The sequence below is a fragment of the Schistocerca serialis genome, chromosome 6, assembly GCF_023864345.2.
Source record: "Schistocerca serialis cubense isolate TAMUIC-IGC-003099 chromosome 6, iqSchSeri2.2, whole genome shotgun sequence".
In the NCBI taxonomy this organism is placed as follows: Eukaryota; Metazoa; Arthropoda; class Insecta; order Orthoptera; family Acrididae; genus Schistocerca; species Schistocerca serialis.
In genome coordinates, this window is record NC_064643.1 from 754,320,905 (window position 1) to 754,344,542 (window position 23,638).

General features: G+C 44.9%; 1 protein-coding gene across 1 annotated transcript in view; it reads right to left on the reverse strand.

Moving 5' to 3' along the window:
• Window positions 1-23,638, reverse strand: part of LOC126485068 (sterile alpha motif domain-containing protein 1-like) — a 43,319-nt gene that overhangs the window by 11,486 nt on the left and 8,195 nt on the right. The window contains exons 2-3 of the mRNA XM_050108670.1: window positions 13,863-14,263; window positions 7,686-7,941 (exon numbers count right to left, since the gene is read on the reverse strand). Coding sequence (XP_049964627.1) covers window positions 7,686-7,941; window positions 13,863-14,263 — 657 coding nt within the window. The remainder of the gene's footprint in view (window positions 1-7,685; window positions 7,942-13,862; window positions 14,264-23,638) is intronic.

A 23,638-nucleotide genomic window follows, 5' to 3' on the forward strand; every position in this document is an offset into this window, starting at 1 on the left:
AACAAACACTAAGAGCTTCTCCTGACCATGAAATACTAACATCAAGAAGGCCATGAAACGGAACAAAGGGTTATCAAAACCAACAAAGGAGCGCTGCTGGATGTACGCTTATGTAATGGCTGACAAAAGGTCTGCGAAGAAAGGAAGATCATTGTTCTCCGAGACCGAAAAGCGCAATAAACGGTGCGTTAGAAGGGCCCTCGCCCAGTAACAGTTAATCAAACTCAATATCGTTTATTGCCACTAAAATGGTATTAATGGGTTTCGTGTGGACCTCGGAGCAAATAATAAAGATTCCATTACGGGCCGTAAACCGTATTTAGGATCCTCTGTTAAGAGTGCGATTTCGGTTAAGAACTGTTATTTATTTACTGTATGAAATAAGCTGACGAAGCAGTTCCATTACGATACTTTTTTTTGTTTCACTGTGGGTTTAAAACTCGTTGACAACGAGGTCAGCATCGTGGAGTTATGCTCTAGGTGAGATTGCACATTGTTTCTTATGTGTTTCTTGAGCTTCTTGTGTGGCCTGGTGCTCGAAAAACACCTACAGTGCTACAGTCAAGTGATAGCTCTGCATTTGTTCCGACAAGCTTTGAAAACGTGCATGAAACCACAAATGAGAAGTTTTCACCTATTACGACTCTCATTTTGCCTGACCTAAGCTGCTGTTCTATTGCGTACAAAACTGCAATACATGATATAATCTTGCTAATGCTGTTACTAATTACAGAAACAGGCTAGATGACACAGAAAGTCGTCGTCATAATATCGATTACGGCGGAAACCACTATAGACTGACCTTCCCGTTCCTCCATCTTAAATTACACCGAGAATATGTGGGAGGCGTTGGGGAGACCTATTGGAGCATGTCGACATGCAACACGAGCATTCAGCAATTGTCAACAGCGCTGGTTGAGGTATGGAACACCTTGCCACAAGAACTGCTCACTGCCATCCGTGGTGATCGTACATCCTATTAGGAATTATGTCTCGCTGTTTGTAATGCCCAGCGTACCACTACGAAGCCAGGTGACGTCAGTGTAATTATTGTCTTCGAATAAAAGTGTCATTCCTGGCCTTTTCATTCCCTACGTCTTTCTCTTATCTTCTCTGCTACACTGTAGCAGTTCTTTCTATGTATGTACTGGTTTACATTGAGCTATGGTACTTGACAGACGTACATATAAAAGGTACTTCCACCCTTAAGTTTTTCATATCCAGTGCATACTAGACCAGCGGTCGGATGTCGGAACCGTTCGGAAATCAGATGGATTGTGAGCCGTGTTGGCTGGTTCAATGTTTTTACATCTCTGCCTACAGGAGCGATCCTTCTCTGTCTGTTCGCCGGGTGGAGCTTCGGTCGCCTGTTAAAAGAGTCTTTGGTTGTGGTTCCTGGGAGGAGGTTGTTGATCATATCGGCGGTCAGTCGGTCGCAGTCGGCGAGAGAGAGAGAGTGTGTGTGTGTGTGTGTGTGTGTGTGTGTGTGTGTGTGTGTGTGTGAGAGAGAGAGAGAGAGAGAGAGAGAGAGAGAGAGAGAGAGAGAGAGAGAAAAGAAGCACATGCAAGGTACAGTGAACTGCTCACGGAGCTTATGGACACACGATTGTCCAAGTGGCCGGTGGTCGATAGAGTGGTGTTGGTCGGCAATGCTTAGGTTCAACGTCGACACAGCCAGTTCAACCTGTATTAACCAGGCCTAATTGTTGATGAGGGCGTTGGAATGCTGTTCTACCCTTTGAAGGTAAGGAACTTGTCACTTGCTTGACCCATGGGCTCCCAGGTTGAAGTTGCTCCCGATACGGTGGATTGCCTGTGGTTCTTCATCCCTCTGTCTCAAATGTTAAATTCACCCTTTGGTGCCTCTGACATTACCTGAGTGCCATATTTGTGTGTTTTAAAATTTCTTTTAATTACAACTTATTCAGTGTTTCAAGAATGAGATTTTCACTCTGCAGCGGAGTGTGCGCTGATATGAAACTTCCTGGCAGGTTAAAACTGTGTGCCGGACAGAGGCTCGAACTCGGGACCTTTCCGTTTCGCGGGCAAGTGCTCTACCAACAGAGCTACCCAAGCACGAATCACGCCCCGTCCTCACAGCTTTACTTATGCCAGTACCTCGTCCCCTACTTTCCAAACTTCACAGAAGCTCTCCTGCGAGAGGTAGAGCACTTGCCCGCGAAACGCAAAGGTCCCGAGTTCGAGTCTGGGTCCAGCACACAGTTTTAATCTGCCAGGAAGTTTCTTATTCAGTGTTTGCTTATTTGTCAGTTGCGCCTGAAATCATACGTTCTAGGTCGCCACGTATGCTACTGTTCACTGAGGTCGATATTGAGTCTTATTTGTGTCGGAAGTTGTAGCTTCCCTGACTGATGTAGCGACTACAAAATTGCCTACGGCTATTTTAAACAGATCCTAGCGGCCCAGTGAATCTTGGCTCATTTGGGTAATTAAATTCTATAACTCTGGTTATATTTTGCCACTTTCAAGAAAATTTATATTTATTATTTTAAATAAATTACTATTGTAGCTGTATGAGTATTAGCCCTCAAGATTTGCCTGTTACCTCTCAAGCCTCTTAAGTTAACGTGTCTGAGTACCGTGTGATTTCCTTGTTATTGCATTAACTTGTTATGTTTTATTGTAACATTAACCGGTTAATCATATGTAAAATATTTGTTGATATACGTAAGGGTTGGTTGGAATTTGGGGTCACAATCACATTGAGCTTCTTGTCTTGGTCTGAGAATTTTCGTATGTTCTCTCATTATTATGCATGAATTATGTAGTGTCACCGCCAGACACCACACTTGCTAGGTGGTAGCCTTTAAATCGGCCGCACCGAGCGAGGTGGCGCAGTGGTTAGACACTGGACTCGCATTCGGAAGGACGACGGTTCAATCCCGCGTCCGGCCATCCTGATGTAGGTTTTCCGTGATTTCCCTAAATCACTCCAGGCAAATGCCGGTATGGTTCCTCCGAAAGGGCACGGCCGACTTCCTTCCCCATCCTTCCCCCATCCGATGAGACCGATGACCACGCTGTCTGGTCTCCTTCCCCAAAACCAACCCAACCCAACCTTAAATCGGCCGCGGTCCGTTAGTATACGTCGGACCCGTGTGTCGCCACTATCAGTGATTGCAGACCGAGCGCCGCCACACGGCAGGTCTAGAGAGACTCCCTAGCACTCGCCCCAGTTGTACAGCCGACTTTGCTAGCGATGGTTCACTGACAAATTACGCTCTCATTTGCCGAGACGATAATTAGCATAGCCTTCAGCTACGTCATTTGCTACGACCTAGCAAGGCGCCATTATCATTTGCTATTTATCTTGTGATGCATGTACCGTCAGACCGATGTTCACCAATTATGGATTAAAGTTAAGTATTCCAGAAGCTACGTACTTTTTTTGCTAGTCTCAATTCCTTGTCATTTTCCAGACCTCACGCCAGCCTGCGTGAGCTTAAACGCGTGCCTTTCGGCTTCCTCTCATAGTGGATTGGCGCTCTTGCCAGTCCACAACAAATTATAAGTTTGCTTGTTTGTTCTCGGCCTTCCGGGCTGTTCATAGAGTTTGGAGGCGCTGCCCGGGGTGTTATCTGTTACCCGCAGGTTCACCGAGCGTAGCCTGTAAGCGTCGTCTGTGTACTCGCTCGGGGGCAGCTCGCCGCTTCCCGTCTCACCGTAGCTTCTGAGACGTTGCGGCCTCCTGGCTTGCTACGGCATCCCTCGTAAGCTGAGTTTCTATCTCGTAGCAATCTGGCATTGATTTAGCCAGTAGTACCCGTTATTCTAAACCATCTCATTCAGACATGACCTAACGTACCTGCCCCTTACATGTTTTTCCTGTTTGAAGGCTGGTTTTTAACGTAATAGTTTTAATATTGGCGTATCGCTCAATTTGTTAAATGATACTTTATTATTTTTCCACGCCTGTATCTTGAATATGCCCGAGGGAATTCTCTGACTCATCAAATATTGGATATTCGTGTTAATACCAGACTTGTGTAAATTTATACTACTACACATTTTGTAAGTTAAGTTCATTAATGTCCGCCCCAGTAGCTGAGTGGTCAGCGTGACGGATTGCCGTCCTCTGGGCCCGGGTTCGATTCCCGGCTGGGTCGGAGATTTTCTCCGCTCAGGGACTGGGTGTTGTGTTGTGTTCATCATCATTTCATCCCCATCCGGCGTGCAGGTCGCCCAATGTGGCGCCGAATGTAATAAGACCTGCGATATGGCGGCCGGACCTGCCCCGCGAGGGGCCTCCCGGCCAATGACGCCAAACGCTCATCATCATCAGTTCATTAATGTTCAGCACCCCTTTAGCCAGCCACATGTTGGAATTGTGATCTTTACAATCACTGCTGCCACTGTTTGCCCAGCGCCAAGTGCTTGGTTGAGATATACTTGGATGTAATGTTTGCTAGTTAGTGCTTCCTAGATCGGTGCATTTTATTTGTTTAAAGTAACTAATTAGTCATCAGTTGGTACAGTTGAAGGAATTGTGGAATAATTACCCGAATATTTAGTATTTTATTAGTGTTTTTGGTACCTGTGCAATAAAGGATTGTTTTGTGAAATAACGAACGAGTTGTGATAAATTGCCTGCTAATTTCCCAAGCCCGTTTAGTTATTTTCTCACCCTGAGCCGTCCACAGAGGTTCCATATTGCTACAGGGCTCTGAATTTTGACATTTGAGCAACGTTTCGGAAGTCAAAGCGAGGCAGGCAGTCGTTGTTTAGACCGCTTTGACAATGTAGCAGAATAGAGAATACGATAGATGCAGGCCGCGAATGCGAGTGTGACTCCGAGCAATGCCACGGAAACTCCAAGGTAGGGACAAGACGAACGTTTCACAATAACACTGAACCGAAAGAGCGAAAAGAGATAAGGTCACCGGAATAAAGATGGAACTCCACTGGAGCGCCAAACAAACTGCAATAGGCATTCGTATTCAAATGCAGAGATATGTAAACAGGCAGAACACGGCGCTGCAATCGGTAACGCCTATGTAAGACAACAAGTGTCTGGCCCAGTTGTCAGATCGGTTCTTGCTGTTACAATGGCAGGTTACCATGATTTAATTGAGTTTGAACGTGGCGTCATAATCAGAGCACGAGCGATGGGACACAGCATCTCCAAGGTATTGATGAAGTGAGGATTTTCCCGTACGACCATTTCACGAGTGTACCGTGAGTATCAGGAATTCGGTAAAACATCAATTCTCCGACATCGCTGTGGCCGGAAAAAGATCCTGCAAGAACGGGACCAACGACGACTGAAGAGAATCTTTCAACCTGACAGAAGTGCAATTCTTCCGCAAATTGTTGCAGATTTCAATGCTGGTCCATCAAAAAGTGTCAGCATGCGAATCATTCAACGAAACATCAACAACATGGGCTCTCGGAGCCGAAGTCCTACTCGCGTTCCCGTGATAACTGCACGACACAAAGCTTTACGCCTCGCCAGGGCCCGTCAACACCGACATTGGACTGTAGATGACTGGAAACATGTTGCCTGGTTGGACGAGTCTCGTTTCAAATTATATCGATAGGGTGAACGTGTACGGATATGTAGACAACCTCATGAATCCATGGATCCTGCATGTCAGCAGGGGGCTATTCAAGCTGGCGGAGGCTCTATAATGATGCGAGTGTGCAGTTAGAGTAATGTGGGACCCCTGATACCTCTAGACACGGCTATGACAGGTGTCAGGTACGTAATCATCCCGTCTCAAAAAAATCAAATGTGTGTGAAATCTTATGGGACTTAACTGTTAAGGTCATCAGCCCCTAAACTTACACACTACTTAACCTAAAGTATCCTAAGGACAAACACACACACCCACGCCCGAGGGAGGATTCGAACTTCCTCCGGGATCACCCGCACAGTCCATGACTGCAGCGCCTCAGACCGCTCGGGTAATCCCGCGCGGCTATCCTGTCTCATCACCTACATCCATTCACGTGCATTGCGCATTCCAACGGACTTCGGCAATTCCATCAGAACAATGCGACACCTAACATGCTCAGAACCGTACAGAGTGGCTCCAAGAACATTCTTCTGAGTTTAAACACTTCCGCTGGCCACCATACTCTCCACACATGAACATCGTTGAGCATATCTGGGATGCTCTGCAACGTGCTGTTCAGAAGAGATCTCCACCCCCTTCGTACTGTTACGGATTTATGGACAGACGTGCAGGATTCATGGTGACGATTTCGGATATTAGCCGAGTCCATGTTACGTCGTGTTGCGGCACTTTTGCTTCCTCCCGTGGGCCCTACACGATATTATGTAGGTGTACCGGAACACGTTAGGCAATACTGACCTTACGACTTATCTTAGAAGAAAGATTAAGGAAAGGCAAACCTACGTTTCTAGCATTTGTAGACTTAGAGAAAGCTTTTGACAATGTTGACTGGAATACTCTCTTTCAAATCCTAAAGGTGGCAGGGGTAAAATACAGGAAGTGAAAGGCTATTTACAATTTGTACAGAAACCAGATAGCAGTTATAAGAGTCGAGGGGCATGAAAGGGAAGCAGTGGTTGGGAAGGGAGTGAGACAGGGTTGTAGCCTCTCCCCGATGTTATTCGATCTGTATATTGAGCAAGCAGTAAAGGAAACAAAAAAAAATTTTGGAGTAGGTATTAAAGGGAGAAGAAATAAAAACTTTAACGTTCGCCGATGACATTGTAATTCTGTCAGAGACAGCAAAGGACTTGGAAGAGCAGTTGAACGGAATGGACAGTGTCTTGAAAGGAGGATATAAGATGAACATCAAAAAAAGCAAAACGAGGATAATGGAATGTGGTCGAATTAAGTCGGGTGAGGCTGAGGCAATTAGATTCGGAAATGAGGCATTTAAAGGAGTTTTGCTATTCGGGGAGCAAAATAACTGATGATGGTCGAAGTAAAGAGGATATAAAATGTAGACTGGCAATGGCAAGGAAAGCATTTCTGAAGAAGAGAAATTTCTTAACATCGAGTATAGATTTAAGTGTCAGGAAGTCGTTTCTGAAAGTATTTGTGTGGAGTGTAGCCATGTATGGAAGTGAAACATGGACAATAAATAGTCTGGACAAGAAGAGAACAGAAGCTTTCGAAATGTGGTGCTACAGAAGAAAGTTGAAGATTAGGTGGGTAGATCACGTAATTAATGAGGAGGTATTGAATAGGATTGGGGAGAAGAGAAGTTTGTGGCACAACTTGACTAGAAGAAGGGATCGGTTGGTAGGACATGTCCTGAGGCATCAAGGGATCACAAATTTAGCACTGGAGGGCAGCATGGAGGGTAAAAATCGTAGAGGGAGACCAAGAGATGAATACACTAAGCAGATTCAGATGGATGTAGGCTGCAGTAGATACTGGGAGATGAAGAAGCTTGCACAGGATAGAGTAGCATGGAGAGCTGCATCAAACCAGTCTCAGGACTGATGACCACAACAACAACAACAACAACTACTCCGGTTTCTTTGGCTCTCCAGTGTAAATAACGTGTGCAGTGTTTATGAACTGATTCTCGTAGTTAAGATTTCATCGTGCTGGTCAATTCGGCTCTCGCACAAGCTGCGGGTCCAGACCGGACCTCCACGTAACCATTGTTCGCCGGCCACTGGGTTGGGCAGAGCGGCGGCGCCGGCCGATAAGGATCTGTGGCTGGCAGGAGAGGCCACTGACTGGGCAAGGATCGGCCGCGGCTGCGCAGACCGGGCCGGGGGACGCCGGGCAGCCGCGGTCCTCGGAAGGTCCGGCTGTGGCGCGGCAGACAGCGTGGCTAAGCGGCACTCGGCCCAGCGTGGCCGGCCGTCCGCGCTGCCTGTAGCTGGTGGCATCGCACCCACAGCGGCGTCACGTCCAGCAACAAGTGAGCTGTCACGCCCGTCACGGCGTGTCTCAACACGTTCATCGTCCTGCGACCTCTGCGGTTCCTGATCTATACAGGGTGTTACAAAAAGGTACGGCCAAATTTTCAGGAAACATTCCTCACACACAAATAAAGAAAAGATGTTATGTGGACATGTGTCCGGAAACGCTTAATTTCCGTGTTAGAGCTCATTTTAGTATTGTCAGTATGTACTGTACTTCCTCGATTCACCGCCAGTTGGCCCAATTGAAGGAAGGTAATGTTGACTTCGGTGCTTGTGTTGACATGCGACTCATTGCTCTACAGTACTGGCATCAAGCACATCAGTACGTAGCAACAACAGGTTAGTATCCATCACGAACGTGGTTTTGCAGTCAGTGCAATGTTTACAAATGCGGAGTTGGCAGATGCCCATTTGATGTATGGATTAGCACGGGGCAATAGCCGTGGCGCGGTACGTTTGTATTGGAGACAGATTTCCAGAACGAAGGTGCCCCGACAGGAAGACGTTCGAAGCAATTCAAAATGGTTCAAATGGCTCTGAGCACTATGGGACTCAACTGCTGTGGTCATAAGTCCCCTAGAACTTACAACTACTTAAACCTAACTAACCTAAGGACAGCACACAACACCCAGCCACCACGAGGCAGAGAAAATCCCTGACCCCGCCGGGAATCGAACCCAGGAACCCGGGCGTGGGAAACGAGAACGCTACCGCACGACCACGAGATCGAAGCAATTGGTCGACGTCTTAGGGAGCACGGAACATTCCACCCTATGACTCGCGACTAGGGAAGACCTAGAACGACGAGGACACCTGCAATGGATGAGCCAATTCTTCGTGCAGTTGACGATAACCCTAATGTCAGCGTCAGAGAAGATGCTGCTGTACAAGGTAACGTTGACCACGTCACTGTATGGAGAGTGCTACGGGAGAACCAGTTGTTTCCGTACCATGTACAGCGTGTGCAGGCACTATTAGCAGCTGATTGGCCTCCACAGGTACATTTCTGCGAATGGTTCATCCAACAATGTATCAATCCTCATTTCAGTGCAAATGTTCTCTTTGCCGATGAGGCTTCATACCGACGTGATGAAATTGTAAAATTTTCACAATCAACATGTGTGAGCTGACGAGAATCCGCACGCAATTGTGCAATTACGTCATCAACACAGATTTTCTGTGAACGTTTGGGCAGGCATTGTTGGTGATGTCTCGACTGGGCCCCATGTTCCTCCACCTACGCTCAATGGAGCAAGTTATCATGATTTCGTACGGGATACTCTACCTGTGCTGCTAGAACATGTGCCTTTACAAGTACGACACAACATGTGGTTCATGCACGATGCAGTTCCTGCACATTTAAGTCGAAGTGTTCGTACGCTTCTCAACAACAGATTCGGTGACCGATGGATTGGTAGAGGCGGACGAATTCCATGGCCTCCACGCTCTCCTGACCACAAACCTCTCGACTTTCATTTATGGGGGCATTTGAAAGCTCTCGTCTACGCAACCCCGGTACCAAATGTACTCTTCGTGCTCATATTGTGGACGGCTGTGATACAATACGCCGGCCGAAGTGGCCGTGCGGTTAAAGGCGCTGCAGTCTGGAACCGCAAGACCGCTACGGTCGCAGGTTCGAATCCTGCCTCGGGCATGGATGTTTGTCATGTCCTTAGGTTAGTTAGGTTTAACTAGTTCTAAGTTCTAGGGGACTAATGACCTCAGCAGTTGAGTCCCATAGTGCTCAGAGCCATTTGAACCATTTGATACAATACGCCATTCTCCAGGGCTGCATCAGCGCATCAGGGATTCCATGGGACGGAGGGTGGATGCATGTATCCTCGCTAACGGAGGACATTTTGAACATTTCCTGTAACAAAGTGTTTGAAGTCACGCTGGTACGTTCTGTTGCTGTGTGTTTCCATTCCATGATTAATGTGATTTGAAGAGAAGTAATAAAATAAGCTCTAACATGGAAAGTTAGTGTTTCCGGACACATGTCCACATAACATATTTTCTTTCTTTGTGTGTGAGGAATGTTTCCTGAAAGTTTGGCCGTACCTTTTTGTAACACCCTGTATAAATGACCTGGGTGACAATCTGAGCAGCTCTCTTAGGTTGTTCGCAGATGATCCTGTAATTTTCCGTCTAGTAAGGTCATCCGAAGATCAGTATCAGCTGCAAAGCGATTTAGAAAAGATTGCTGTATGGTGTCGCAGGTGGCAGTTGACGCTGAACAACGAAAAGTGTGAGGTGATTCACCCGAGTTCCAAAAGAAATCCGTTGCAATTCGATTACTCGATAAATAGTACAATTCTCAACGCTGTCAATTCGACCAAGTACCTGGGTGTTAAAATTACGAACAACTTCAGTTCCAAAGACCACGTAGATAATACTGTGGGGAAGACGAGCCAAAGGTTGCGTTTCATTGGCAGGACGCTTAGAAGATGCAACAAGTCCACTAAAGAGACAGCTTACACTACACTTGTTCGTCCTCTGTTAGAATATTGGTGCGCGGTGTGGGGTCCTTACCAGGTGGGATTGACGGAGGACATCGAAAGGGTACAAAAAAGGGCAGCTCGTTTTGTATTATCACGTAATAGGGGAGAGAGTGTGGCTGATATGATACACGAATTGGGATGGAAGTCATTAAAGCAAAGACGTTTTTCGTCGTGGCGAGGTCTATTTACGAAATTTCAGTCACCAACTTTCTCTTCCGAATGCGAAAATATTTTGTTGAGCCCAACCTACATAGGTAGGAATGATCATCAAAATAAAATAAGAGAAATCAGAGCTCGAACAGAAAGGTTTAGGTGTTCGTTTTTCCCGCGCGCTGTTCGGGAGTGGAACGGTAAGGAGATAGTACGATTGTGGTTCGATGATCCCTCTGCCAAGCACTTAAATGTGAATTGCAGAGTAATCACGTAGATGTAGATGTAGGTAGTGCATAGAGCCATTTGAACCATTTGAAAGCACATTTCGCTCAGAATCCTACCTTGTCGCACACAAGAGCCAAAGGAAGGGCATATAGGCACGGACAGGCAACGATACGTTAACAGTAGATCTTCCAGATTTTAACTGAAATGTCCTTTGTATAGTTCTTTTACAACTTTCCCTTCGCAAGTGGGTGTTGCTTGTTCGTTGCAACGGTAGCTAACGGAAGAAACATATCTGTTCAGTGGCAATAAACAGAGTTAGCAGATGAAGTTGTGTCGTCCTTAGCATAGAGAAGGGTGTAAAATTGCAACATTTATTTCTTTGGATGGCTTTGATGGAAGAGCGATGCAGGCAAAAGTCAAGTGTCCATAAACTCATCGGCGGGAGTGAAACAGAGTTATGACACTCACGCCCGCCAAACTGTAATCAAGTCAAACTCGCCATTGCGTAGACTCTCATACATGTAGCAGCATTCTCTCGGCATTACTCGAGAATTTCTTCGTAACCTGATATCCTTCTAGAGAGAAACTATCGCCAATCAAAACTTGGTGCAGAAACTTCATATATCCTCAACTAGCTTAATTAGAAAATTACTATTCACACAAGGCAGACATCGAAATTCGAGTACCAGCCCTATAAACAGTTTCAGCACTACTAAAGAATGCGACCTGCAGGATGTCTCAAAAGGTATGCTACAACTTCAATGTGTTGTAGCACTCGAACTAAGATATTCACACCATGTTTTTCCTATGTGAAGTTTGGTTTGTGTGTGTTTTCCATGTTTTCAAGAGTGAAGCGTAATGACAATGGTTCAAGAAATGGCTCTATGTGAAATTGTTTATTCAGACCAAATCGTACACGCAGGTTCAACGCAATTTCCAAACACGGTATAGGAAGAAGCAACCAACCTCGTGGACGTCGGTACGCCGGTGGTACAGGAATTTTCTGCAAACGGGAAGCGCTGATGTGAAGCATCGAAAATGTTTGTGGATATATCTACACCGATTGCAACTGTTACACGCACTGAAACTAGACAACAAATTACAACGTACGCAGTCCACCGTGGAGGTTCTTCACTGTTTAGATGAGTATGAAAATTTTCTAAACCTACTAGTATTTTCTGACGAAGCACCATTCCACGTGTGGTACGGTATACAACACCATGCTTGCATTTGGGGCAAAACCAATCAACATACTGTGTCGGAATAGGTACGTGGCAACCCGAAAGTGAATGTGTGGTGGTTTATAGCTGATCGCATTGTGGGACCATACTTTTTTTAAATTTCTACCAGTTACCTTGATATGTTGGTAATGTCTGCGTTACCAAAACTGTCTGGACGCCAAAAGATAATGTTTTCGAACATGATGTTGCACAGCGACACCGAACTCAGACTGTGTGAGATGTTCTCGACCAAGTGTTTTTCCACATCGCTGGACTGGCAGGGGAGATCCAATTCCCTGGTCTCCTAGGTCACCTGACATTATACCGATGGACTTCTTTCTATGGGCATATGTCACGGACAGAGCGTACTTAACGCTTGTCGACCACATCAATGATTCAAAGAACCGAACTGGTTGTTGCCATTGCTACAATTAATGAGGATACATTATGTGGATAGAGCTTGAATACAGACTGGATGCTATGTGTGTCACCAAAGTCACACATACTATTGATTGAATGAAGTAAAACCTCTGTGAGATAGGGTGTCACATAAGTCAAACATGGCGGGAATATTTTAATTGGTTTGGGTGCTATAACACATTAAAATTTTGAGACATGCTGTATGTTGGTACGTCTAACCGTGACTGATCATAGGCAGGGCGATTTTACGACTTATGTTTACTTCCTCATAAACGCCTGGTATCTGAAACGTAGTGCGAGTTCTTTGTCACAAATTTCTGTATAATGTTTCATCTTTTTCTGCGAAAGGGTCTATAGACATGTGTCTACACTCTCCCACGTTAACTGCTTGACTGGCATTGACAGCTGTCACACGGCACCGCGCCACCAGTTGTGCGCATGGTTCAAATGGCTCTGAGCACTGTGGGACTTAACTTCTGAGGTCATCAGTCCCCTAGAACTTAGAACTACTTAAACCTAACTAACCTAAGGACATCACACACATCCATGCCCGAGGCAGAATTCGAACCTGCGATCGTAGCGGTCGCTCGGCTCCAGACTGAAGCGCCAAGAACCGCACGGTTGTGCGCATGGTTACAAATACACCAGCTGTTGTCACTCTTGGTAGTAAAGCATTCACCACTGGAGCTACGCGGCAGTTAATGTCGGAGGATTTAAGCAGTTATTTTCATACGCTAACGTATCTTACACAGGAGCAGACGAAACTTTAGCCATATAATTATATCTGAGACAATGGTATGTGATAGTAAAGCAAAATACCACGAAGAACCTAACTAAACGGACTAAGGCTGCTAATGGCAATAGTAATACACAGTTATTCGTTATTAGCGCGTCTTAGTTCACAGTTCACAGCTATCTCCATCAGCAGGTGGCTCAGTGTATCACAAATATTGTTGTTTGTAGTTTTTGGTTAAAGGGACGTGTTTGGAGGGCACATACCTGTTGTAACATCGTGACATTACGTGACTCACTTTTTGGAAGACTATATGTCCAGGAGCGTGTGTACTAAATCATTTGCAACCTGGTACTCAAACAGTGTTTCAATGGAGGATTGGGCGAAAGATTTTTTGGAAAAACGAAATAAAAGTAGCTGCTTACAGACGTTCACGAATTTCAGTAGACACTCAGTTTTTATTTGTTACGTGTAATTTGCGCGGTATGTAGTCCGTCAATCGTAATAGGATTTCGTCACACACTGTAAACAAAAAACACACAGGTGATGTGTCCTCGTAACTGGAGCGTACGCAAAGTGACTAGGCTCTGGAGATGGTTTTCAGACGTAGAGGTAGTTGAATGTCACAACGTTTTGTTGGCGAACCTCGTCAGTGTGACGTAAGCAGTGTACGCGCCGACGTCACACTCTAGACGCTATTGCGCTGGCTGCGAGGCGGTGCGGTGCGTTCTGACCTGGGCGCGTGCGTCTCGATGCGTGGCAGACCTCGTGGCCGGCAGCAGGCGTCGCGACGTCCCGGCGTCCGCGCGGGTCGGCAGTCGGAGCGCGACTGAGCGGCGGCGGCGGCGGCGGCGGCGGCGGCGTTGCCACGTGACGGGGGCAGTGCCGGCCGGCACTTACCGCCGCAACCCGCGCCGCCTTCGCCGGCTCCGCGCAGAAAGCGAACCGACCGACCGGTCGCGCGATGCAGCCGCCAGCCACTCTGTCATTACGCCGCCCGACCACGCGAAGCTGGCCTTCAGCCGGCAGCAGGTCGGCTGCGACGAAACTCGCGCCGTTCGCTATTGTTGACAGCGGCTGTCTGGGAGTTCGAGGCTCCGACGACGTCGGGAACGTTAGAGACGGAGCTCTTTGCCTGTGTCCGGGTTAAAGTGGATATACACTTGCCGGAACGTCACCATCACGAAACCGTCACGTTTTCGGACGTCGGGTGTCAAACGAATTGCTGAGCATTAACACTACACGGCACCCGAAAGAACGTCGTGAAATTACAGCTGGTCCACAAAATAGGGCCGGCCGGAGTGGCCGTGCGGTTCTAGGCGCTACAGTCTGGAACCGAGCAACCGCTACGGTCGCAGGTTCTAATCCTGCCTCGGGCATGGATGTGTGTGATGTCCTTAATTAAGTTTAATTAGTTCTAAGCTCTAGGCGACTGATGATCTCAGCAGTTAAGTCGCATAGTTCTCAGAGCCATTTGAACCAAAAAATTGGGTGTAGAAAAATTTCCGCTACCAGTCACAATAGAAGATTGTTTATGGGTCACACGACCGGTTTCGGGCTTGTGCCCATCATAAGAGTTTACACATTCATCTACATGTTTATATTGCTGGAGATCACTGTCTGAATATAAAGAAAATTATTTGCTGGGAATAAACAGACACAGGTGGAACCATTGTAAGTGGCAAGGCAGCATTTGCAAAAAAATATATCTTCACTTACATGAAGATGAAGTATCCTTATTATAATCGCCGGCCGTTGTGGCCGCGCGGTTCTAGGCGCTTCAGTCCGGAAACGCGCTGCTGCTACAGTCGCAGGTTCGAATCCTGCCTCGGGCATGGATGTGTGTGATGTCCTTAAATTATTCAGGTTTAAGTAGACTAGGGGACTGATAACCTCAAATGTTAACTCACATAGCTGCGGGCCTATGGGGTATCGTCTCAGTTGTGCGACTGCATTCGTGATTTACTGTCAGGAAGGACGCAGTTCGTAGTAACAGACGGCAAATCATCGAGTAAAACTGAAGTGATATCAGGTGTTCCCAAAGGAAGCGTCCTGGGACCTCTGCTGTTCCTGATCTATATAAATGACCTAGCAGTTCTCTTAGGTTGTTCGCAGATGATGCTGTAATTTACCGTCTAGTAAGGTCATCCGAAGACCAGTATCAGTTGCAAAGCGATTTAGAAACGATTGCTGTATGGTGTGGCAGGTGGCAGTTGACGCTAAATAACGAAAAGTGTGAGGTGATCCGCATGAGTTCCAGAAGAAATCCGTTGGAATTCGATTACTCGATAAATAGTACAATTCTCAAGGCTGTCAATTCAACTAAGTACCTGGGTGTTAAAATTACGAACAATTTGAGTTGGGAAGGCCACATAGATAATATTGTGGGGAAGGCGAGCCAAAGGTTACGTTTCATTGGCGGGACACTTAGCAGATGCAACAAGTCCACTAAAGAGACAGCTTACACTACACTCGTTCGTCCTCTGTTAGAATATTGCTGCGCGGTGTGGGATCCTTACCAGGTGGGATTGACGGAGGACATCGAAAGGGTGCAAAAAAAGGGCAGCTCGTTTTGTATTATCACGTAATAGGGGAGAGAGTGTGGCAGATATGATACGCGAGTTGGGATGGAAGTCATTAAAGCAAAGACTTTTTCGTCGCGGCGAGATCTATTTACGAAATTTCAGTCACCAACTTTCTCTTCCGAATGCCAAAATATTTTGTTGGGCCCAACCTACATTGGTAGGAATGATCATCAAAATAAAATAAGAGAAATCAGAGCTCGAACAGAAAGGGTTAGGTGTTCGTTTTTCCCGCGCGCTGTTCGGGAGTGGAATGGTAGAGAGATAGTATGATTGTGGTTCGATGAACCCTCTGCCAAGCACTTAAATGTGAATTGCAGAGTAATCACGTAGATGTAGATGTAGATAGTGCATAGAGCCATTTGAACCATTTGAAAGCACACTTCGCTCAGAATCCTACCTTGTCGCACACAAGAGCCAAAGGAAGGGCATATAGGCACGGATAGGCAACGGTACGTTAACAGTAGATCTTCCAGATTTTAACTGAAATGTCCTTTGTATAGTTCTTTTACAACTTTAGATTGCAAAAAATACACTTAAAAAAAGCTATGAGTACTTCTTTATGGACAACGTGCTTTCTTCACCGAGCGAGGTGGCGCAGTGGTTAGACATTGGACTCGCATTCGGGAGGACGACGGTTCAATCCCGCGTCCGGCCATCCTGATTTAGGTTTTCCGTGATTTCCCTAAATCACTCCAGGCAAATGCCGGGATGGTTCCTCTGAAAGGGCACGGCCGACTTCCTTCCCTAATCCGATGAGACCGATGACCACGCTGTCTTGTCTCCTTCCCCAACCAACCAACCAACCAACCGTTGCTTTCTTCCGCCTTCGATGCTCACGTGGCGTCACACGAAAGTACAGTCCCTGCAGTGACCAGAACACACGCAATCTGCAGCGCTCGAGACGAATTGTGGTGAGTGCCGCTCCGCAGATTCAGAGAATGATTTCAAAATTCTAAAGTCAATAATTAAAAATTTGCAGATATCTTACTTTTTCCAGGAAAGGTTGTGAAAACCGACCACTGGATTGGAACGGTTCGCCGGTAATAGTTCAGTACATCGCCGTTACTAGCAAATTATTGCCGATAATAGGTTAGTTAGGTTTAAGTAGTTCTAAGTTGTAGGGGACTGATGACCTCAGATGTAGAGTCCCCTAGTGCTCAGAGCCATTTTAACCTTATTATAATTTTGTGTGTGTGTGTGTGTGTATTTTTAGTTGAACATTTGTTACCATTTTCACCACTATGTTTAGTTTTTTAATATTAGGTGCATATTTCACTACAGTGTCGTGAACTCGTGATATGCACAGTGTTTACATTCAAACATGTAGTATGTGGTCAAAGAACTTACACACAGGAAGTGCAAAGTTGTTGCACACATAGAAACTTAAAAAGCTATTACAGATTGCGAAATTTTATATCCACGTTGTGAAATTTTTGATCCACGTTTTTGTCAGAGAACTTAAATCTAGGAGGTACAATGAGGTTATACAAATGAAATTCTGAAAGCTATTACAAATTACGTAAATGACAGTTAAAACTTGTGTTTACAATATGACTTTTACAAATTACCATAATGACAGTGGAACTGATGCATGACTGCTTCGTCGGATTTCCATAGGGTATTACGTACTTTGTTATTAGGTATCAGAGGGTAATCAGCTTCTGTACATACTTCCACAAAATACTCATTAGAGGCGCTGTTTCGTACTTCATGGAAGATAGTCATAGAACGCCGAATTTTAGTTTAAACCAGTTTGCAATGATTGCTGTTGCACTTGATGACGAGGAACAGAGAGCAAAAACTGTCTGGGTTAGAAAAAATGTTAAAAAATCGAGAATTAGAAGGAAAGCTCCACAACTCTTTACAAGGAGCTTGGAGAGGACGGTTCCCCGTTCTGTAAATATTTCAGAATGTCTAAACAAAAGATTTTTTTACCTGTTAAGCAAGCTACAAATAAAAATTACCAAGAGAAATTCAAGATGTAGGCGTGCAATATCACCTCGACAGAAGCTGATGGTCTGCCTAGATGAGCCGTTTTAGTGTACTTGAACTACGTTTACATATATTTCTGCTACCTGCTGTTCGTCGTTAATTTATCATGATTCTTATTTTAAACTTCTGCATGCCGTATCAGCTTTACTTCCGGTTCTTCTTTTCGCTATTCCACTGGAAAAATCGCGAGCAAAGCACATTCAACAAGATGTGTATCGTTTATTTTGCAACGTATTCCTTCAGTGCATAGACTAAAATGTTTTATCTCAGTATTGTCTTCCAGTACATATTGAGACCTTTTCGCAATAGCAATCAGTGGGGAATACTTCCGTGTTAGTTCACTCTGTGTACTTAATGTAATAGTTGCTTGCCGAGTAGGCTATAGTACGGCCCGTCCAAACATTCTTCCCGAGAAACCTTGCCGTGACGCTGACGTGACGTGACGTAACGTGATTTGTCGATGACGCTCCGTTGACGGCGTGTGTGAATGCCACCATCTGACCTGCAGAGGAGAATATTTTGACGTGACTGTGACGTTCCGTCAAGTGTGAATAACTCTGATGAACTGCGGGGTGCCTCGTAAAGCCCCTTCTACACCAGCGACTTTCTAGTCAAAACGGATTAATCGAAGGGGAGCGCACCTTTCGTGCTAGAGTGTAAATCAGCAGCTCACCACGATGAGAGTGATTCCATGACGTCAACGATCTATAGACTGTGCCGAGTGTGGAGTTCTAATTTCCCGAGTATGTTGCGCAGATATAGCGGAGTCTTCTACGGCCATCGTGTTCAGCCATAAGAAGCTCATCTAACAGCAGTTGAGAAGGCAGCAGTTTGAAGAACGTGGTGTGAGGTATCGGTGACAGATGTTTATTCGGTACTTGTATCGTGAGAAAGCCTGCCTAAATTGTGGTCCTTCTCAGCGACTGCCTGCTGTGTTCGGAAGTAGTGCGCCGAAATGGAAACTTCTGTTATTAATATTAGAAAAACTAAACAGTGAATTTACTTGCATTTCATATAAAAGCATCTCTCAATAGCAGGCTATCATTCCGTTATTTCAAAAGCGTTAATTACCAGCACAGTAATAAGCAACAGCTAAACGAAAAGGCTGACGAAGCTCTTTGGAGATCCTTGGGTCGCACCTAACTTGGATGGCGGGCGAAGAGATTCGGCTGTAATATCAGAGCTCTATCGGCAGTCCCGGAGGACAGACTTGCTGTATGCCGCGGTCGGTGTTGGTTCAAATGTTCAAATGTGTGTGAATTTCTAAGGGACCAAACTGCTTAGGTCATCGGCCCCTAGACTTAAACACTACTTAAACTAACTTATGCTAACAGCAACAACACACACACTCTTGCCTGAGGATGGACTCGAACTTTCGGCGGGAAGGGCCGCGCAGTGCATGACATGACGCCTCAAACCGCGCGGCCGCTCCGCGCGGCTTCGGTACTGGGTGAGACTTAATTAGCAATCTCTAGTTTGTAAACGCAAGTGCTCGATCGGCAGTCTTTTGAGTACAGACATGTTGACCGTGTAAGTAGGCTGTTTAGGTTCTTATGTTGGTGACGCCACGTAGCGCTCTGTATGAAAATCACTGACTGTGCTGTGTGAAGTCTGTGGCTGGTTTGCATTGTTGGAATTTGCTATTGTAGTGTTGGGCAGTTGGCTGTTAACAGGTGAGCCGCCAGCAGAAGTGGATGTGGGGAGGGAAATGGCGGAGTTTTGAGAGCGGATGATCTGGACGTGTGTCCATCAGAGACAGTAAATTTATAAGACTGGATGTCATGAACTAATATATATATATATATATATATATATATATATATATATATATATATACAGGGCTATTACAAATGATTGAAGCGATTTCATAAATTCACTGTAGCTCCATTCATTGACATATGGTCACGACACACTACAGATACGTAGAAAAACTCAAAGTTTTGTTCGGCTGAAGCCGCACTTCAGGTTTCTGCCGCCAGAGCGCTCGAGAGCGCAGTTAGACAAAATGGCGACAGGAGCCGAGAAAGCGTATGTCGTGCTTGAAATGCACTCACATCAGTCAGTCATAACAGTGCAACGACACTTCAGGACGAAGTTCAACAAAGATCCACCAACTGCTAACTCCATTCGGCGATGGCACGCGCAGTTTAAAGCTTCTGGATGCCTCTGTAAGGGGAAATCAACGGGTCGGCCTGCAGTGAGCGAAGAAACGGTTGAACGCGTGCGGGCAAGTTTCACGCGTAGCCGCGGAAGTCGACGAATAAAGCAAGCAGGGAGCTAAACGTGCCAAAGCTGACAGTTTGGAAAATCTTACGGAAAAGGCTAAAGCAGAAGCATTTCTTAAACAGGAGATTGGAAAACCGATGGATCGGTCGTGGTGGAGATCATGATCAACAATTCATGTCATGGCCTCCACGCTCTCCCGACTTAACCCCATGCGATTTCTTTCTGTGGGGTTATGTGAAAGATTCAGTGTTTGAACCTCCTCTACCAAGAAACATGCCAGAACTGCGAGCTCGCATCAACGATGCTTTCGAACTCATTGATGGGGACATGCTGCGCCGAGTGTGGGAGGAACTTGATTATCGGCTTGATGTCTGCCGAATCACTAAAGGGGCACATATCGAACATTTGTGAATGCCTAAAAAAACTTTTTGAGTTTTTGTATGTGTGTGCAAAGCATTGTGAAAATATCTCAAATAATAAAGTTATTGTAGAGCTGTGAAATGGCTTCAATCATTTATAATAACCCTGTATATATATAATGACTTTTGAACACTATTAAGGTAAATACATTGTTTGTTTCTTTCGAAATCTTTCATTTGCTAACTATGCCTATCAGTAGTTAGTGCCTTCAGTAGTTATAATCTTTTATTTAGCTGGCAGTATTGGCGCTCGCTGTATTGCTGTAGTTCGAGTAGCGAAGATTTTTGTGAGGTAAGTGATTTGTGAAAGGTATAGCTTAATGTTAGTCAGGGCCATTGTTTTGTAGGGATTATTAAAAGTCAGATTGCGTTGCGCTAAAAATATTGTGTGTCAGTTTAGAGTTTATCAGAATAAGCAAAGAGAGAAATGTCTGAGTACGTTCAGTTCTGCTCAGCTGTCTGAAAATCAACTAACGTAAGGGGTTTACCAGCACAATCATTCATAAATTTTTTTAAGGGGACGTTTCAACCGTCGCGACCAGTACTGGTTAAAATCCTAATTAGTAACCTCCGATTTTTGGCAATCTTATTGAAAACTAGTTTGATAGTAATTACGCAGACACACAATTCATTATTTTGTTAATTCTCTGTGACTGTGTGAAGAATGGGAATTATCTGTGATTCGTAAAGTGGTCTATAACTGTGCAGTTTCTCGTACTCTGTTAATGAAAAGCAAGTGGCATTCCGTTTAAACAAACCAATTCAATTACTTGTACGTCACCAGTTGCCCGTTAACAGTTTTTACAGTTTCAAGAGAACGGAGGCGTGACCTACGTGATGTTTTCTGCGCAGGGAACAACGACAGAAGAATGCAGGTTGGTCAACATTATTCTGAACTCATTCACTCCTCTCAAGGCGGAGGAAGTAGCTAGGCACCTCCCGTGTAGTGCATCCTTAGTACAAATGAGTGACACGTCATCCGTGCTAACACAGAGGAGACATGAAGGAAGGAAATTATAGAGGGAAGAGATTTGTTACACACACGTAAATCCATCCCTCCCTCTCTCACTTGCCGTACTCCTCACATCGGAAGTTAACCTATTCTGACGGAGCTCACTCCTATTATACGTGGGTCGTTTCAAAAATTCTGCATGTTGTAAGACAAAATTAAAGAAAATAATTTATTTTACAAAATATCCTTATTGGCCTTCAGTATAATCTCCATTCTCCCTTATGACAGCTGCCCAAAGTTTTGGCAACTTCTGTATTCCGGACAGAGCACCTTCATTGATAAGCTGTCTGATTATTTGGATCACCTCACCACACGCTTCATCAATTATATCAAAAAGTGTTCCACGAAATTGTTCCTCCGGTTTGGAAAACAAACCATAGTCGGGTGGGTTCATATCAGTACTGTGTGGTGGGTAGAGAATTATTTCCCATCCACATTTGTTGAGCGTTCCTCTCACTGGTAGGGCAATTGTAGTGGGACGCGAAATTGAAGCGTCACTCATCCACCAGTGTCAGCCCAGTTTGCAGGTGAATTTAAGTTTCATTTACTGTTTTGTTTATGTATTTTTGTAATATTTGTAATGGCTGTGAATTATCTAAAGTTTTGTATTTATTTTTTATGTTTCATGTACGGAGAGGCCGGCGCAACGAACGGAGACAGCATCTTCACTGCTGGGACCAGAGAGAAAATTGCTGGCCACTATAGGTCGCGGGTCGACAGACAAAGAGCAACAGAAGATCCTGAAACAGAGTTGTTGCGTCGTGCTCCTAAAAATTGAAAATCAAGAATTTGTAATGTTTCTACAACAATGACGTCATAGAAAGTTTAATCTTGTTGTATATGTTCAGTCCTATCTTGTCAAGGCTCAGGTTCACGTCTATATGTAGGAAGATAATAAACTAGTGGATGCTACTAAAGTTTAAATACGTGTTCCGAGAATTTATTTATGAAGAATAATGTTACGTAATTTATTTGACAAGATTATTAATTTTTGACAACGTTCATCACGAGTTTGAATCTTGAAAGTCTATTCAATGTGGTTCTAATATCTATTAAAGCAGATAACCTGCATTAATATAATTTCTGAGGAGAAACAAACGACATCTAAATTGAAAAAGTTTACGCAAACCAATTGAACTTAGTGACGTAATTCTGCGCATACGACTCAAATGATGTTTTACAGTTTCGTTCAAGAAGCATTCAGAGACAATTAAAAAAAAATAGTTTAAATAATTTTTAAGTGTGTTGTAACTGACGTAGGTGACGAAGTCTGCACATGGTCATATGTCCAAAGAAAATCATTTATACAAAACTTACGTCGTTACACTACACAATATGTGGTCTTGCGTTATCGTGCATAATGAGGACACCAGCTGCAAGCATGTCAGGACAACTAAGACGAATTTTCTGACTCAAAACATTTTGCAGAAGTAGCTTGTAGTGCGCGCCTCTTTCAGACGTCCCCTGAGCCACTCTGTCTGCATCTATGTCTCCATTTGTCATACGTTAAGATAATTGTCAATTTCACGTTTGATTGTTGGCGGCGGAATTTTTTCAAGCGTGGAGAGTTGGAATTTATCCGTTATGACGACTGGGGCTTCAGTTCTGGCTCAAAATCTCGTATTTAGTTTTCTGCAAGTGCAAAAGTCCCTTCCAGAAACTGTTCTCCTTTTGTTCGATAACGCTGAAGCAATTATTCTGCGATTCTTTTGAGAGCTGCTTTCTGCTCTGGACTCAGATCATGCGGAACGCACCTGTCAGCGACTATTCTCGTCTTCGACTTTCCAGTTATGATCCTCTCTCGAAATGTGATTAATAATAACCTGAGAGGTATAGTCTGTTGCAGTTGACGGTATTCCACTTCTTCGGTTGTCCTCAGTGCTTACCCGACCTTCACGGAAACGAGCAGAGCACGGTCATACTGTGCTGCGATCCATTACGCTATTCCCACACACCTCTCTTAAAGAGTTGTAAATTTGCGTTGGTTTCTTTCCACGCAGGGATTCGATTCTGATGCAGGAACGCTGGTTACTATGTGTAATCCGACCTGATTCTGTCCCAGCTTCCATTTTAAAACGGAGTTACTCCAGGCACAGCAACGCGAACCAGTAAATACATATATGACTGTCAACCTAAATCACAAGCGCCTTGAATTTCAACTTCATCATGCCACTGTAGGAGTCGCGCATTCGCAGTATGAAGTTCTTTTGAGACGACCCTCGTAGAAAAAGATTTTGTGCTTTCGTGCCGTCTTAGTCTTTAGTGTATCATTTTCA